General features: G+C 51.7%; 1 protein-coding gene across 3 annotated transcripts in view; it reads left to right on the top strand.

Moving 5' to 3' along the window:
• Nucleotides 1-635: 635 nt before the first annotated feature.
• The window catches only part of ACSF3 (acyl-CoA synthetase family member 3), a 69,105-nt gene continuing 52,778 nt past the window's right edge, over nt 636-16,962 (top strand). Inside the window, exons 1-3 of one of the 3 annotated variants that reach the window (XM_019742689.3) lie at nt 636-779; nt 7,993-8,697; nt 10,096-10,251. In XM_019742689.3, coding sequence (XP_019598248.3) covers nt 8,032-8,697; nt 10,096-10,251 — 822 coding nt within the window. In that variant the 5' untranslated portion in view covers nt 636-779; nt 7,993-8,031. Of the gene's footprint in view, nt 806-5,347; nt 5,568-7,992; nt 8,698-10,095; nt 10,252-16,962 lie in introns of those variants that run through there. The other 2 variants (XM_019742690.3, XM_019742691.3) reach the window with 2 other exon arrangements.

Raw genomic sequence — 16,962 nt, 5'->3', positions numbered from 1 at the left:
TTTGGGCCCATGCTCAATGTCACAAGCTTCCCTCAGATCCAGCTTCTTTCTCCCAGAAAAACACATCTTCAGGCTCTGGATGGATCTCCTGGGCTCTCCAAGGAGAGGTCAGACGCCTCCTCAAAAATCATCACCAGGGAGGAAGAGGGGCACAGAGAAAATATACGTGCTACAAACTGGGTGTACATGGTTGTGCAGAGAACTTGTGCTTATTGTTTGATGACACACTAGCGTGTTATCTTTATTTTAGAAAAAAATCACGTTTCACCCAACTGAATGGACTTTTGTGTCCGGCTGTAAACGTTTTTCTTTGTTGTAGAGAAAGTTAAAACATCTGTCAACCTAGTTTAGTGTCAGTATCCCCGTTGCAAGTCCCCTAAGATGCCAGAAGAGCCGGTTGACCCACAGGCTACCCCAATCCCAGGGAGGGCTGGTGGCCAAGATGCGTTGTAACCTGCCCGCTGAAAATGCTAATTTTTGAGACGCTCTGGTCTAGAGCTACGCTGCTCAGTCCGGATATTTAATTGAGATTAAAAGTAAACACCTCTCTATCCGCAGGCCTCATTCTGGGAGCTCGGGGGCCGCACGCGGGGCAACCGGGGGGAACGTTCGCGCCCGGAACTCGCTGCTGCGGCGCCGCGCCGCGCCGGGGAACGCGCTTGGGCAACGGACGCGCCGAGCCAGGGGACGCGCTTGGGCGCCGGACATGCGGTGCGCCCGCAACCGCGGTTCCGGTTGCGACCCGGCAGGAGGAGGAGCGGGAGCCAGCGCCTGCGGAGGTAGAGCCCGCCGCCCCGCCGCCCCTGTACCTTCTCCGGTTCCCCCCAGTCCCACAGGTGTCCGGCCCGGCCCGCGGCTGCTGGGGCTACTGGCTCGGCGTCCCGGCCCCGCCCCCTTCCTCCTGCGACCTAGCAGGTTGTCCTCTTCCTGATCACAGTTGCCGGTGTCACGTGGAAGGACCCTGCCTTTCGCGGGGTCAGGGTCCCTCCCCACGCAGCAGTTCCGGAAGGATGTTGGAATTAGCCTAGTCCACGTTCAGCCATCGTTAGAGGGAAACTTGATTTGTTGTGTCTAAAATCCATTCTTGTTTTCTTTGAGCCTGCAGAAATTATGCTTGAAGTACCTGCACACACACACCCCCACATTCGTTTTATTGTTTCTTTGCTCTGTGCGGTGCGTTCGGTGCGTAGGGTGCAGATTCAAAGCCGGCTTAGCTCCTGTGGGCAGGTTCATCTGTAAACAAACATGGTAATATGTAAGTGCCAGATGTTTTGAAGGCCCTGTGAGCAGGCAACTTTCTGGAGAGAGGGAAGACTAAAGAGGAGGTGATATTGAGCCCGGCGTTGAAGGATGATTAGGAATTTGCCAAAAAGGAAAAGGATGAGAACTTAAGAAGTGGGAACAGGAGTCACGTGTTTGGGGAGCTGTTGATTCTCAGCCCTGAGGGGAGATGTTTATAGTTGGGGCTTAGATAAGGGGCACCAATGCTGGGCCCAGGAACACAGGTGTTACCAGTGTGCTCCCGGGGGCCCTGGGAGGTACCTGCAGTGAAACATGACAGTCTAGTGATCTTCCCACAGTCCCTGCTGTGACTTGTAAAAGAAGGCTTCCTTGCTCTCACCCCATGTCCCAGAACCCCTTTTCAGGACAGACTGAATTGGTGGATTAAATTGTAGGTCTGGGATAGTAACCTTCGTCCCTCCAGGTGGCATTTTTTAAAATACTATTTTACTTCCTAATATGGATAGGGGTGTAAGTATGCGTTTTTTCCCTTTTGGTTTTTTGATTTGAATGTAGTACTCATGAATGCAATGTGAATGTCTGTTACTTAAAAATATAACTTTGAGAACAACCCCCCAAACCGCAGGCATTGTGTTGAAACGAATGTCCTCCACCACGCGGAGAGTGCAGTGTACTTCTCTCACCCCACACTTTCATCGGGCAGCAGACAACAGGAAGTTCTGGAGTCTGCTTTAAATTCGGGGTCTAGGGGTGAGGGGGTCAGAGTGATGGTAATCAATCAGGTGCCATTTATTCATTTTGAAACCAGCCACCTTCATTTGAATGCAAGTATCATTCTTATCAAGTAATTTTTGTCGTTCAACTCCATGGCGAGCACCGTGCTGAGAATGGCACGGCCATTTGCTTCCCTTTCATCCATGTGCCAGATCATTCTCGCAGAACCCTTGTCTTGTTATGACCTTAACTATAGATGGAAAAATGAAGGCATAGACAGGTGAAGAAAAGTAGGACTAAAGGAGAATGTTCCAGTCTGAATTTGTTGACTCTAAAATCTGACATCTTAACCAAAAGATGTGAACTTCCTGGCGTTCGGTGATGGTTCCAAGAGGTCCATGTGCCTTGGTGGGCTGACTCGAGAATTTGGATGATTAGAACACGCGTGGTCTCTGCTGGGTCCCTGGCTGGGCACCTGCCTCCTGGAGGAATCAGAGCAATGTGTCATTCTGGTTCACCGGAATGCAGGTTTCTGCAGCTTTCACATCGATGCATGGTGACATTGGTTGTCTCAGGTTGATTAGGGTGCTGAGAGCAATTTTACAAAGTTGGTTAATTGAAACAGAGAAAACCCATGGCTGAATTGCATTTACTTGACAGCTGTGCTGCAGGTGATGGGGAGCTTCATGACCATAGGAGTCCCCGTGATTGGAAGGTGGGGGCTCTCTTCCTGAGAGAGCTGTTGGTCTTTCTGGACCTGGAGGCATCCAGGACACAGGCATCTGCCCTGAACAGATTTTTTTCTTGTTCAAAGCAGGGTCCTGATCCCCATGACCTTGAATATTTCAGCTCTGTATTCAAAGAATTGATGGTGGAGTAGTTTCAGGGCCACATTCCTGAGGGACATAAAAGCTATTTTGAAGGGGTGGTGGCCTCATGCTCCTATGTGTTTGGTAGGAGAATAAATTAGTGCATCCTCTCTAGAGACGATTCTGGCAATAGTTACCAAATTGAAAGTGATTTTTGTTGTGAGGCTGCGTGGTGAGCACCATGCAGGGCCACTTCTCAGCATCTGCTCCACAAACACCTAGTATGAGCACAGTTACAATCGCCATCTGAGCCTCCTTTCCTACACGTTTGCTTGGCTGGCTCCTTCTCACCCTGAGCTCGAGCTGTACTGCCCGTTGCAGAAGGGCCTGCCTGCAGGAGCCCTCTGCTCAAGAGGTAGGAACTGTCAGTCTGCTCACACCTGTCCCCATGCAGAGCCTTACTAGGTATTGCCACCTCCCAGACGCTCAGAGACTTGGTGGCAGGAGATGTGGGAAGGGCATGGCTGGTACCCAGGTCTCTGCTGCCGCAGATACGTGGCCTGACTGGCACACAGCACGCATTTGAACCGCTTTTGTCAGAGCTTTTTTATTGTCTGCATAGACCTTTTATGAACCAGTAGCTTATTAATTAAAAAAAGAATGCTGTTATCTCATTTTTATTTCTCCTCTATCATTTTGAGAAATTAAAGAGCGATGGACAGTTACAAATACGTTGTAGATCTACCATCCAGAGCACATTTTTTGGGTATTTTTGGTTCTTTTTTGTATAAAAGAAAATATATTAATGCTGAAGTTGAAGCATCTCCATTTTAAAAAAATAAATGACGTTTAGTAGACCTTTGAACTCTGATTACAAAAGCCATACATGCTCATTGTAGAAAAGTGGGAGAAAATTGAGAAGCACTGTGAAGAAAACAGAAAGCACCTGCAGCTGAGTAACTTTGTGAACATCTGGGTGTTTACCTCGAGTCTTCTTTTTAACTCTGACTATCTTTTTTCCTTTGGCGGTATTGCGAGAGCCTCTCCCTGTCTGCTTATGCTACCCCCAGTCGGGCTGTGGCCCCAACACCCCGCATATGTGTGCCCTGATTTCCTCAGACCTGCTCCACTTGGTTTAGTTGCCGTTTCTCAGTATCATAAATAACACTGCAGCGAATGTCCCGTATGTGCACCTTCATGTTCATCTCTGATTATTTCCCTAAGATACATGTTAAAATACAACCGTGGAACAAAGGGGTCACATTTCCTATTTTCATTTCTCACTTTGAAGTGATTGCGAAGTACCCTTTGGGATGGCTGAGTGGGTGGGGTGCGCTGGGCCTCATCTAGACTGGACAGCCCTGCTGGGTGGCCTGTGAGACGCTGTGGGGTTAATAGTGGGTGATGCCTTCTCTCAGGGCAGTTCCCCATCACAGACTCTTCTTACCACTTAGAGTGTGGCAGAGGCATGGGACCAGCCAGGCCTGGTTTGGATCACTGCTTCGCCTGTTGTTTTGTGGCCTCTTGTTTCCTTTGGAGTTGCTGCTGTGACTGTCTGTTGGCTGCATTCATCCTCCACCCACAGTGAAGTTATGGCCACCCTCCTAACCTTTCACCAACGCCTCGGGCTACGGAGGGAAGGTGGTGCAGCCCTGTTTTCCAGTTTTCCATCTCAAGCTGACTGCCCCCGCCCCAGCATGAAGCAGCTCCTGGGCCCCCCCACCCCGCGGGAACCAGGCAGAGATGAGAGGTACTGTATGTTCTCTAAGACCTCAGGGGAGGCCTTGAGGAAAGGAGAGTCATGTTGATTTTGGTGACTGCGGTTGTGGCGTTGCATCTAACACCCTTCTGATGCTTCCTGGGGAGAGGAGTAGAAGAAGCAGTCGCCTCGAGCTCATTGGTCCATCCATCTGTCTGTGTCTATGAGCTGCACCCAGCTGCCTGACTGCTCTGCTTCCTAGCGCCTAGAACTGCTGTCACTTCCAGCTGGCACCCCTGGAACAAGTCTCCTATGCTCTCACCAGCGAGAAACTGGCCTTTGCCATAACCCAGAAATAACCACAGAGTAGTTTTTCTGTTTTCTGTTTGCAGGTTCTTTTTGTTTTAGTCCCTCTGTCCCCATCCCCCCAGCCAAAGCAAATAGAGAAGAATTTGCTAGAAGTGAGAAAAGGAAACACGTTAAAGCTGCCCTGGTTTGCTTTTCACTGGCTTGCTCTTTCTGAAACTGGCCGATCTCACGTGTTTATCATGTTTCTTGTTTTCTTTGGTCGAGCCCAGCTGTTTTCTTATAATATGTCAGGTTTCTTTACAGTAACAGAAATCCAGGGTATAAAACTAGCCGCAAACCCGCCTCTGAACCATGTGTAGAGGGCAAAGCACAGGGAAAGCATGGAGAAGTTCCTAGGACACTTGTCTGGCTTTTGATAGATGGCCTCTTTCTTCTGGGAACAATGTGGGCAAGTGTATTTGCAACTGAACTTGGGTAAAGGCCGCGGAGCCGTAAGAAATATTTGCGTAGGACCTGGGAGCAGCCGGCCAGGGCTGAGAGGGGTTCACCCAAAGCCCCCCCCCCCCCCCCCCCCCCGTGTCTCTGAGGTGTCGGGTTCCTCCCTCCTGGCCTGGAGGCTGGAGCTGTTCACCTGTTGGCCAAGCTGGGCGACTGACTGTCTACCAGGAGCTCCTGGCTGCAGGAGAAGCCGGCCGAGGAGACTAAAGGCACAGACCAGCCCACACGTTGAGGATCTCAGTACGAAGCATCTCGGCTACGGCCATTTTTGTTGTGGAATTTGTGTGTTTTCTTAGGTAATTATAAAGTGTTGTGTATAATCTGTTTTTTAAATTCAGAACAGAGAACAAAACTGTTTAGTACAGGTAACAAACAATGGCACATTCGTTTTCCCCCTACAGCAAGTTAAAGAAAGAAAGGGAAGGCTTTGTCAGGGAGAACACATTGAATGCGGGAGAAAAAGATCCCACAGAGCAGGACGTGGGCAAGGTGGGCAAGGTGTGGAAGGCGCAGAGGGAGCTCCTGTCTGGAGGCACTAGCAGCCTGGGGGCAGCCTGGGCCACCTCCTGCTGGGCAGGGCCACCTGCTGTGTGATCTCTGACCTTTGTTTTGGTGGGTGGGGGGAGGGACCTGTCTGAAGGGAGGTGAGATTTATCGCTTTTACTCTAAAAAAGGATGGCTCACTGGCAGGCATCCTCTCAACCCCTGGCATTCAGAAGTGTCTCTCCCCTACCCCCCCACTGTGGGAATAGCTGGAGTTGCCTTCCATCCACTGCAAAATCTTCATCCGGGCATTTTGTTATGGCTAAAGTAGCTATGGGCTTTGGGGTGGGTGACTGGTGGGAAGGCTCTGTGGGCTCCTGTCTCTGAGTTAGGAGCTGAGCAACTTTGAGTTTTCTCCGGTATAAAATAGGGTCCAAAGCAGCTGCCTTGTTTACCTGAACAGGGTGACTGAAGGTGAAATTATAAGATGAGAACACGGCCCAATATGTTAAGTGCGTTATGATTGTCCACAATATACCCCTTAAAAACCCTTCAGGAGCAACTCAGGTAGTGGGTCCACCCCTCAGCTCCTGGTCCCAGATGCTGCTCTGACCCAGAGTCACAGTCGCAGCTGAGAGCAGGGCAGAGGCCAGAAGGTGCTCAAGGAGGGAGGCTCAGAGACCCTTCTAGGCTCCAGAGGCGACAGTGGGGAGGAGCGCTTCCTGGCGGAGCTGTGAAATTGGGGATTTCAAACCAGGGCAAACGGTTGTTGACCTTAAAAGGCCACAGGGGCTCTGGGAAGGACCCGTTTTCAATTATGCTGCTAGGAAGGAGTCTAGGGTAGCAGGTGGGCTTCTGATCTCTAACTTGAGCTAAACTTCAGTTGTAAACTACCATTGATGCGAAAGCAATTTGGAAAGTGTGTGCTCACTCACAGGACCGTCCCCATGGGGCAGTGTCCTAGCGCAGGACATGGGCTCAGAGTCAGAGCAGCTATTGAAGGCGGGCACTTTGGATTGCCCAGCTGGAGGCTCCCTGGTGCCCTTTCCAGGCCTGTCTTCTCTCCAGACGCTGAAGATTTCTAGCTGAAAGTCAGCTGTTCACAGCCCCTCCCAACGAGCTCTCACTTCTTGCTCACCATTTTGGTCATTAGTTAGTAGTTCTGTTTTGAGGGAGAGAGGGAAGAATTATGTTTCAGCTTAAGAAACACAATGATTGACACTCTTCAGACACTCAAACTTTCTTTAAGACCTTGCACATCACCCAAATGTCTGCTGTTTGGGGTGTTCGCAAGCAAGAGTGAGCCCTGAGTCTTTGTGGACTCTGGGTCTCCATGCCTCACCCGCCGATGGAGAGAACACATTGGCTTCGTGGCCGTTAGCACTTACCCTCTTGGCTAGTTCTTTCCCAGGCTCAGATTTTTAAAAACCGTTATTTAGAATTTACCTTAAGTGTGTGGGGATTCGGAACAAGCCGCCCCAAGATGTGCCTCCGTGGCGTGCGGATTATTCTGAGCTAAAGGCAGCCGAGACGCTGGGGGCTCAAGAGAAACTTCAGTGCCTCCCGCCCCCCTTTATCTAGAAGAATTTGAATTAGGAACCTTGCTCACAATAAGAGACTATCAGAGATAACCTTTTTTGACCTATCAGTATGGCAGGACAAACTTCTAATTATGCTCTTTTTGTCATCCTGAAAATGACCTTCCTCCGCTCTGAAGCCCCACGGTGACTTACCTCATCCCTGGCTCAGAATGTCATATGGACCTCATTTTCCCTTTCCGTCTTTGAACCTCTCATGTATGTAGGGTCTCTGACTCATGTATATGGGGCTCCCGTGTGCACAAAATTAAATTTGATTCTCTCTTGTCAATATGTATCTTGTTGATTTGATTATTCGGCCAACCAAAAGGACCAGAGGAGAGGTGGGAGATCTTTCCCCTTCTCCACAAGTGCACTGAATTCTAGGTGCTTCTCACTTTTACCTAATTTAGTTCTTTGTTTTAGAATCTTATGTGCTTTTGAAATCCTTAAAATAATGAAATTAAATAAAAAGCTGACATGTAGAACATTTAAGTTCCAAAGGTGGTATATTACAAGAGTCAGCATTTCCTTTTTGGGATGTTACCCTACGATGGAGAAAGTTAGGCCTACTTAATCTGGTTGGGTATTTTATATCTTCTTTGGGAGACTTAGGACAAGGTCAGGTGCAGTAACATGGTGCCCTCTCTTCCTCTTCCAGCCCCGCCCCAGGGAGACCGAGTTGACATCTGTCACTGCGATGCAGCCCTGCATAGTGACGTCCTTCCGGCACCTGGTCTGGGCAGTGGCCTCCCAGCGGCTGGCTCCCCTGAGACATGGAGCAAGTCGCGCTCTGCACGTGGCGCCGGCAGCCCGCTCTGACAGGAGTGCCCCAGTGTTTACCCGTGCCCTGGCCTTTGGGGACAGAGTTGCCCTCATTGACCAACACGGCCAGCACACGTACAAGGACCTTTATCACCGCAGCCTCTGCCTGTCCCGGGAGATCTGCAGGCTCCGCGAGTGTGCCAGCCGGGACCTCCGAGAGGAGAGGATCTCCTTTATGTGCTCCAACGACGTCTCCTACGTGGTGGCACAGTGGGCCTCGTGGATGAGCGGTGGCGTCGCCGTGCCCCTCTACCGGAAGCACCCCCAGGCTGACCTGGAGTACTTCATCCAGGACTCCCGGAGCTGCCTCGTCCTCGCCGGCCAGGAGTATGTGGAGCTCCTGGGCCCAGTAGTCAGGAAGCTGGGGGTCCCCCTCCTGCCTCTCCCACCTGCAGTCTACGATGGGGTGGCCGAGGAGCCCAGGGAGGGGGAGGTGCCGGAGCGGGACTGGAGAGACCGAGGAGCCATGATCATCTACACCAGCGGGACCACGGGGAGGCCCAAGGGCGTCCTGAGCACCCACGACAACATCAGGGCTGTGGTGAGTGCCCGCTCAGGCCACCACTGCGGACAGGGGTCTGCTATGTCCCTGTCAGGCAGTTATGGCAGTCGTTATAACGTGGCCTCTGGGGGTGGTCGGTGTTCGTTTACTTTTCCATAGGGCCGTTCACAGCTGTCACCATCCTACCAACCCCACCTGAAACATGCGGCCATAGAGTCGTGGTGCCACGTGACCGGCAGTCCCACCAAACCATGTAGGATGGCTCCTGGGAAAGGACTGGCGGGATGCAACTCTCAAGTGCAGAGGGCTTTACAAGCCCATCGCGGTCCTTCCCCGGGGCTGTGTGGCACATGCAGGGCAGATTGGGCCACTAGACAGGATGCTGAGGTGATCTTCAGAGACCAGCCATAAAGCAGCTATCAGGATGTGTGAGCAGCACCTAAAATGGGGGCTTATTGGGGAAACTTGAAAGCAGGAACTCATGTGTGCCCATGTCTTGGTATTATTTTTGTGATCTCTCGTCTTAGTTGCCATCTTTGCAAAACTCCCCAGCCATGTTATTTACCTGTGCTTTGTACCCTTCTTCCTTTCAAAAACTATTCGGTACACAATAAAGACTTTCAAACAGTAGGAGCAATAAAATAAAACAGAGGCTCCAACAAACCACAGAGGAAGGCCAGTGCCATCGAGTCTTAGGCTAGCTCAGTCCCATGAGTCAGTGGTAAACTGAGTCCTGGCTGGCTTCAAGGAAGCGCGATGGATATGGTCCCTCTGCCTCGTAGAGGAGACATACTTTTCATCTGGAGAGACTGTCTCTTGACCTGTGTTTCTAAGGGGATTGAGCATCTCGTGTTTGCGCACAGCGGTCACTGAGGTATGCGGGCTGACTGACTTCAGGGGATTCAAATGGGCGAGTCTCACGTGCTTCTCAGTAAAAGCTGAGGATATGCCCAGAACACCCAGCTTTGGGTTTCTTCACGGCTGAACTGGGGTGAGGATGGTACCTGAATCTTAAGGAGCTCAGACAGACAGTGGAGGTTGGGAGGCTGGACTTAACATTGGCGTCTGGTGAGGCCCCAAATCCCAGGGCCTGTCAGAGCCAAAATCGCACCTCTGACCACCTGAGGGGATGTCGTGAAGAGTGTTTGCAGAGGTCATAGGACCCCAAATCAAAGACCCGTGCAGATTGGCTAACGCCCATGACTATGGCTCTGTTCTCCAACGTGGGGGTAAGCAGGTCAACCAGACCCTCAGTCAGAGCCTCGTCATTTTGTTACCATCTCCTGTAGGTGCCCTTAAGGATGGGGCAACAAAGAACCAGCCTTCCTCCCCCACTTCCCCTCCTCTTCCTCTCAGCTGGGAGGCCTCCTCTTAGCTCCCCCTTGTGCGTGGTGGCTTCCCCCTCCCCCCGTCTGAGGCTGTGCTGTCGTCCTACAGGTGACGGGGCTGGTCCACAAGTGGGCGTGGTCTAAAGATGACGTGATCCTTCATGTCCTCCCGCTGCACCATGTCCACGGCGTGGTCAACAAGCTGCTCTGTCCACTCTGGGTGGGAGCCACCTGCGTGATGCTGCCGGAGTTCAATGCCCAGCTGGTAAGTTGGGGTTGGGCCTTCGGCGTGGGCAGATTGTGCCCCTGCGGGCCAGGCCCCTTCCTCTGGTGTGTAGACTTTGCCAACTGGACAAGTGTCCTGTTGCTGCTGTAACAAATGATCCCAAACTGGGAGCTTAAAAGAGCCCAAGTTTATTCTCTCATAGTGCGGGAGTCAGAAGTCCAAAATGAGTCTCAGGGATCTAAAGCCAAGGGGTCTGCAGGGCTGATTCTGTCCGGATGCTCCAGGGAAGAATCTCTTCCTGCCTCTTCCAGTTTCTTGAGGTGCCTCAGTCCTTGCCTTGTAGCTACATCACGTCAGTCTCTGCATCTGTGGTCACGTCCCTCTGTCACCCCCTCTGAAGGTCCCCATGATCACACTGGGCCCACCCAGATATCCAGGGCAACCTCCCCGTCTCAAGGTCTTAATTGCATCTGCGAAGTCCCCTTTGCCACATGAGGTACCCTGGGGATGAGATCGTGGACACTTTGGAGCCATTCTTTAGCCAACCACACTGGCTTTCAGTTGTTCTGGAGTGAATGGGCCTTCTGGGGGCTGTTCATTAGTTTCCCTGCTTGTCCTCCTTTTCAGTATGTTGTTCCTTCCCAAGATGCTGTCAGGTTGCAAGGGATGGGACTTGTGGTCGTGGCCGTTTGGAGAGGGAGGTGGGAGCAGCCGTCACTGCAGCCGTGAAGGATGCTGCTTTGGAGGAGAAAGAGCCTGGGGTCTGACCTTGCCACTTGACACATGTGACCTGGTGTGCAGCTCTCCCCTGGAGCCTTTCAGATCCTGTCCTGGGAGCCCGGCAGCTCCGGGACGTGGGCTAGCTGGCAGGGCTCTGGGCCTTCCTCCCCTCCTACTTCAGCCTCCTGCTTTCATCTTGCTGCATTTTATTTTTGAGCTGTAGGACCCTTGATGATTTTAGATGAACTGAGAGTCTACAGCTTAAAGATGCTTTTCAGGGCCACAGGCTGAAGCGCTGTCTGCCTTCAAGGATAAAGGCCCATGTGTGGCCTCCTGGCCCAGGGGTCAGGCCACGTGCACACACCCCTTCCTGGTGGAGCTCTGACGGAGGGCCCCTCCAAGTCTGTGATTCTTGCTCCCCGCAGCCCAGGGATCACTGCCCTGAGGGGAGGAATAGACTGGCAGGGGGTGGAGGGTGGGCATCTGAGGCTGTCAGGCTGCTTGGTGGGAGTGACTGCTAAGGGCAAGTGGGGACAGCCACAGGGCCACGTGAGAAAAGGCTCACCTTGGGCAGCTAGCTGTCTCTGACTGTCTGGGAGGCTTGTGCACAAGAATGCAGTGGGCTCTCCAAGAACCCCGAATTCTCCGTCCACTGGGAGGGCCTCCCCAGAACTAGGACGGCGCGTGGGGAAGCCCTGTCCTTGTGAAGGTCACTGTGCGCTGCTCCCCCACCACGGCCCACTCTGCTCCACTGAGGTTCCTTGAGCCAGAGCTGCACTTGTGGATTCTTCCGTCAGTCCACACTCCAGCGCTGGCTGATTACAGAAGCAAAGGAGGGAGAGCTGAGTCTCCAGGTTCCCTGTAAATGAGGGGGAGTAGATCCCCACCCTGACTTGGAGCCCCAGAAAGCCCACATCAGGAACGCAGCAGCCAAGCCCCAGTGGCTGACGGATTTCTCAAGTAAATGTTGCCAGAGTCCCGATTTCCTAGTTCCTCATTCGGGAGCAACATGAGTGCCCCATAGGCCAGGCAGGAATGTGTTGCAGGCTAGCACAGCAGTGGACAAACCGAAACATGAGCAGGCCTTTACTTCCCCAAACCACAGAGACCCAGGAACAAGAAAGAAAGAGTGGGAAGGAAGTGTGGCTGGCCTTTCTCCTGGCTAAGCCAGGCTGTGTCCCCTCCTCGCCTCTCCCAGTCCCACCTTTTTACATCCAGCTGCACTGGCTGTCCTGCTCGTATACCACACCTGCCCACCTCAGTCGGCGCTCTTCCCTGCTGACCCTCGGCCTACCCTCGGTTTGCTCACCTCTCTGTAAGTCTTTCCCCACCCACCACTCAGCGAGGCCCAGGCCACTCTCCTCAACACTTCAGCCCTCCCCACCCCTCCCTGGGCCTGACCCTGCATTGTTCATCAAGCACTTCTGACCTTTGAGCCACGCAGAATCATCTCCTTTCTCCCCCTGGAACATCACTGCTGAGGGCACAGGTTTCCCTTCAGTTCACAGTGTGTCCCCAGGGCCTAAAGCGGCAGAGGGTCAGAGTGTTAGTGAACGGATGGATGAAGGGATGGTTCTCACTGTGCTTCAATGTGATGCATGCGCCCTTGGGCCTCTCACTTCCCCATTGGCTGTGTGGACCATGAAGACCCGCTGGCAGATGGCAGGTCTGAAACCCTTTCTACAGACTGACTTGCTTTATTTAAATGTCTCGTGACAGTCTGGATTTGTACGGCAGGTATATGGGGGAAATTTCCTTAAACCACTTAGGGGCGTGGTTATTTGTTTAATAAAGTTTTACTCTATCAACTCCTCTGAAATCAGAGCGTAAATAAATGCAATGCAACATAATTGTTTACTTCAAATCCATTACCAGAGTCCCTTAAAGCGATAAACTTTCTGCAAAGCTCTGAGTCTGTGCATGTTTGTAAGGACCAGGCAGCAGGATCCGGCCTCTTGTGCTCGTGGTCCCGGGCCATGGCTGGCGTGTTGCGTGGATGGGCTTGTCACTGTCCTGGCGAGGACACTGGAAACATGGCAGAGAACCTCATCCTTGGTGTGTGGGGAGCCACACTTGCCATCCTTGGTGTTCCACCCTCTGAAGAGGTCTTGCTGGTGTAAAGCTTGATGGAATTGACGTCGTTGAATACGTACCTTTGTAGCTTAGATGTTGTGAAAATGAGAGCAGATTTTAGACAAGTAAGCACTCAACAGGGAAGAAACCCACAGGGGTTTCCTACCAGCTGCCAGAGCTCTAGGTTTTGTGTATCAATTGTTTGGCCTCCCTGGCACTCACCCTCCTCACCACAGTGGCCCCACCAAGGGGCCTGGAAGTGAATGGGAGCCTTAACTACCAAGCCTGCCAGCGTGGCGTTGAACAGGGAGGGCCCTTGCCTGTCGTGACGATGCTCCTTTCTCCTGTCAAGTTGCTGGGGACGAGGTGCTAGGGCAGCTCGCAAGGAGGGTCAAATCTCAGACCTTCCTCGTTCTTGCCACTAATGTGGGATTTCTCAAAACTGCTGCAGAGCTGAATATTGGAACAAATTTGAAGTGGTGGTTGATAAAAAGATTGCAACCCTGAGCTTCAGAGTTTTGTGAATTACGAAATTTGTATTAGTAAAATCCCTCTTTCAGCATTATGAAATATTGGGGTTTTGTTTAAGCTTGTATTTAAGAAATTTGTGGAAAGCAGTGGAATGCAGGGACCAGGAACCTGCCGTGGTATTTAAATGGTCGTAGAGCCTGGGCTCTTCAAGTCATCCTGCTGAACAAAACACATGCTAACAGTGGGGGTGACAGGCTGTCACATCCTGTGAGGCTGACGGATGAGGTGACAGCGACTCAGCGGACGGGAGGAAGATGGATGGGTGAACTGCCCCGCGTCACCCCTGAACAATGAAGTCTGGCTGTGGATGAGCTGTCCAGAGTCCCGATCGATTTCTTATCTCAGATGACTTCGCTCCTGCCGACTTCCTCAGGATTGAGGAGCAGGGCACTCAATCAGGGCAGGGCCACGAGGCTGGCGCTCACTCCTCTGCTGACCTGCTGGGTCCCTGCCCAGGGGTAGAGGCGCGGCCAGCGAGTGAGGCAGGAGGGTGCCCCAGGCACCTGGCCACGTGGGGTCCAGCACCTCCACAGAGACTACCATTCCCTGGGGCTCTGCCATGCAGGCAGCTGGGGAACCACCAGGGTGTTGTTCCGTGGAGGCCAGCGCCATTGGTGCCCAGGACACCATCTCATAAGGTCATACTGCTACCCTGGCTGACCGGTGTGTGGCTCCAGACAGAGGTCCTTCTGGGATCCGAGAAACTAGATCTTGTTGAAGTAAGTGAGAGAGTGTTTTCAGGCAACGTGTGTAACAAGGGGCAGGCTGAGTTTGGGGAAGGGAAGCAAAGCACACTGTGCTCCACTGGCCCTTCGATTGGATCCACAGTGAGAGTCACTAGGGCAGGGGGCACTCACAAGCCCGAGAAGCCAGATGGGCAGCTGGTTTCCATCTTCGCTCTTTCAATACGGAGTGTCCTCTCTCTGCCACCTTTTGGCCAGAGCACCTGGAAAACAGAAGCAGAACCCCTTCCTGTGTGTTCAGGATTACCACAATATGGGTGGTGGTTTCATCCTCGGGGGTCGTTGCTTTAAGCTGGTTAAGGGTTCGTCGCAGTGTCTCACCTGCAGTCAATCCTGTCCTTGCTTTTGCTCGGCATGGCGGTCCTGCCAGTGGGGATCTGGCCCCAGGTTTCCAGTTCCAGCTGCACAACAGGGTCACCTTGGGGAAATGGGGAATAAAACAGGTGCCCAGACTGTCACATCTAATGTTGGGCAGGACCCAGATTTCCTGGAGTCTGATTTGGGAACTGCTGTCTGGTCTTGCCATGACAGCTCACATCAGAGCAGGTAGAAGTGTTTTCACTAGTGAAATGCAGGGCCTAGGGCAGGATCCCCCAGAGCTAAGATTTGTATGTTATGGATGTGTTGGAACAACATGGAGGGGGAATGCTGTTGTTTTAAATATCTGCTTCAGGACAGCAGCGGCCCCCTTTGCTGATTTGGGTGAATCCAAGAATGGTGAGGCCTTCCCAGCTGCAGGCAGTTCTTGGGTAGATATCTCTGTGCTGGGGCCAGATGTCTGCATTGATGACCGAAGGACCAGTTCACACCCTTCATTTGGCTGACTGCATGCTCCGTCTTTCCTTCAGCCTCCTGTGGGAAGCCTGGGCGGGGACCACGTGTTCAGCCAGTGGAGGAGGCCTGGCTTGGACCACATGCCCCCAGAGTGGACAGATGGCTCACGTGGCCTGTCCTCCCTCCTCTCATGCCCGGGTGCGGGCCTCACCTGGGTCCTGTACAGGTTAGGTCTCCGCCGTTTTGTGCCCTGTTGTCCAAGTGCTCATGGTAACAGGTGAGCCCTTGATGAGTAGAATAAGGCCGAGGCTAAGGTGAGGATGTTGTCAGGACGGGGTGGTGGCCGGGTCTGCACACAGGTCAGCCACACTAAACTCAAGCCACTCACCTGTAAAGGCTGTGATGGGTGAGGAGATGGGGGTAGGGGGTGGGGAGGGCAAGGATATCGACACTGCCCGGAAGTCTGAGTGGTATCCAGTGTGTCCACTCGGCCACGCTCCTCCCAGTACTCACGCCTTCCCTGGTGACGGGTGGCAGCCTACCTGTATTTCTTTACAAGCCAGTGGGAAACAGGATGCCACAGTTTCAAGCAAATCTGCATTTTAGAGCTTGGAAGGGACCCGAGGGATTTAGTCCAAATTAATATCATGTTGTGAGAAGACAGAAGCTGAAGGACTTGTTCAAGGTCATAGCTGCTCCTGGAACAGTGAGGGCAGCCTATCAGTGGATTTGTCCCTGTGGATTCACACAGGCCTGGATTTCCAGCGCTTTGTTCTCACTGCTGGACCACTGCTTAGTATGCAGTGATTCTGAGCCATTAGGTTTTATTTCCTCCCTACTCGGCATAGGAAGAAGTGTAATTATAGGAAAGGGCACCCCATGTCCACATTTTTTATCTGCGCTTCTCATTTCTATATACATTGATTTACTATCTACTCAGCAACAGGGAAATGGGAGTTGTATTAATATAAATGAACTCCTGCAGTCATTCCAAATGTGGATTGGTTTAACATGAGTTAATATTTTTCTCATAAATAATATTCGCTCACTTCTTTGCCTGTAAAGAATTATAGAATATGAGTTTTAAGGGCCCTTAGAGAGATAGCCCAGTGCAACTCCTCTTTTCATCGTAGTCTTAAAACTTTTTAAATTATGTAATGTTTCAGACATCTACAAGAGAAATGCATACCCATGTGTCACTGCCTAGCTTTGGCAATTATTAATTCAGAGCCATTTCTTTTTCATCTAGAAACATCTCCTCCCTCAGGATGATTTTCAGATGAATCCCAGATACATCTTTTCAGCATCTCTAAAGGGTAGACATACATTTTCCTCCAAGTTGTCGTCAGCCCGGTCATCACAGTGAGGTAATGAGCAGGCGTCCCTTAATATCACATATTACCATCCGCACCACCACTGTCAACGTCCCCTCATTTCTTAAGTTTGTTTGAAGGAGAGCTAAATGATGTCCCCACCTTGAGCTTGGGTGAAAATGCTGCTCGTGTTGCTTCACATGCAGGAATGCCCCTCGGTCTTTTCCTTGCATTTGTTGTTTGTTTAAGAAATCAGGCTGTGTGTCCTGGAGACTTTCCCGCAGTCTGGTTTTGTGGATGGCATCCCTGTGGTGTCATTTAACATGTGTCCTATCCCCTGTATTTCCTGAAAATTGGTAATTAGATGTAGAGGCCTGATAAGATGCAGGGTTTTTGTTTTGTTTTGGTGGGAGGGAGACTTCAGAGGTGGTGTTTCTGTTCCTCCACCAGGGACACATATGCCTTATTGTCTCTCAGTTTGTGATGTCAGCCCTCACTGATGCTTATTGCCGAGAGCCATTAATTCACTGGGGTTTGTAAAATGGGGACTGTTGTCATGGACTTTTTTATTGTAGTTGAGGTATGATTTGTATACA

The sequence above is a fragment of the Rhinolophus sinicus genome, chromosome 8 (genome assembly GCF_057876585.1).
Source record: "Rhinolophus sinicus isolate RSI-liver-muscle chromosome 8, RSI-T2T, whole genome shotgun sequence".
Classification (NCBI taxonomy): domain Eukaryota; kingdom Metazoa; phylum Chordata; class Mammalia; order Chiroptera; family Rhinolophidae; genus Rhinolophus; species Rhinolophus sinicus.
The sequence above is the reverse complement of the archived record's forward strand: the minus strand, read 5'-3'. Positions and strand labels throughout refer to the sequence as shown.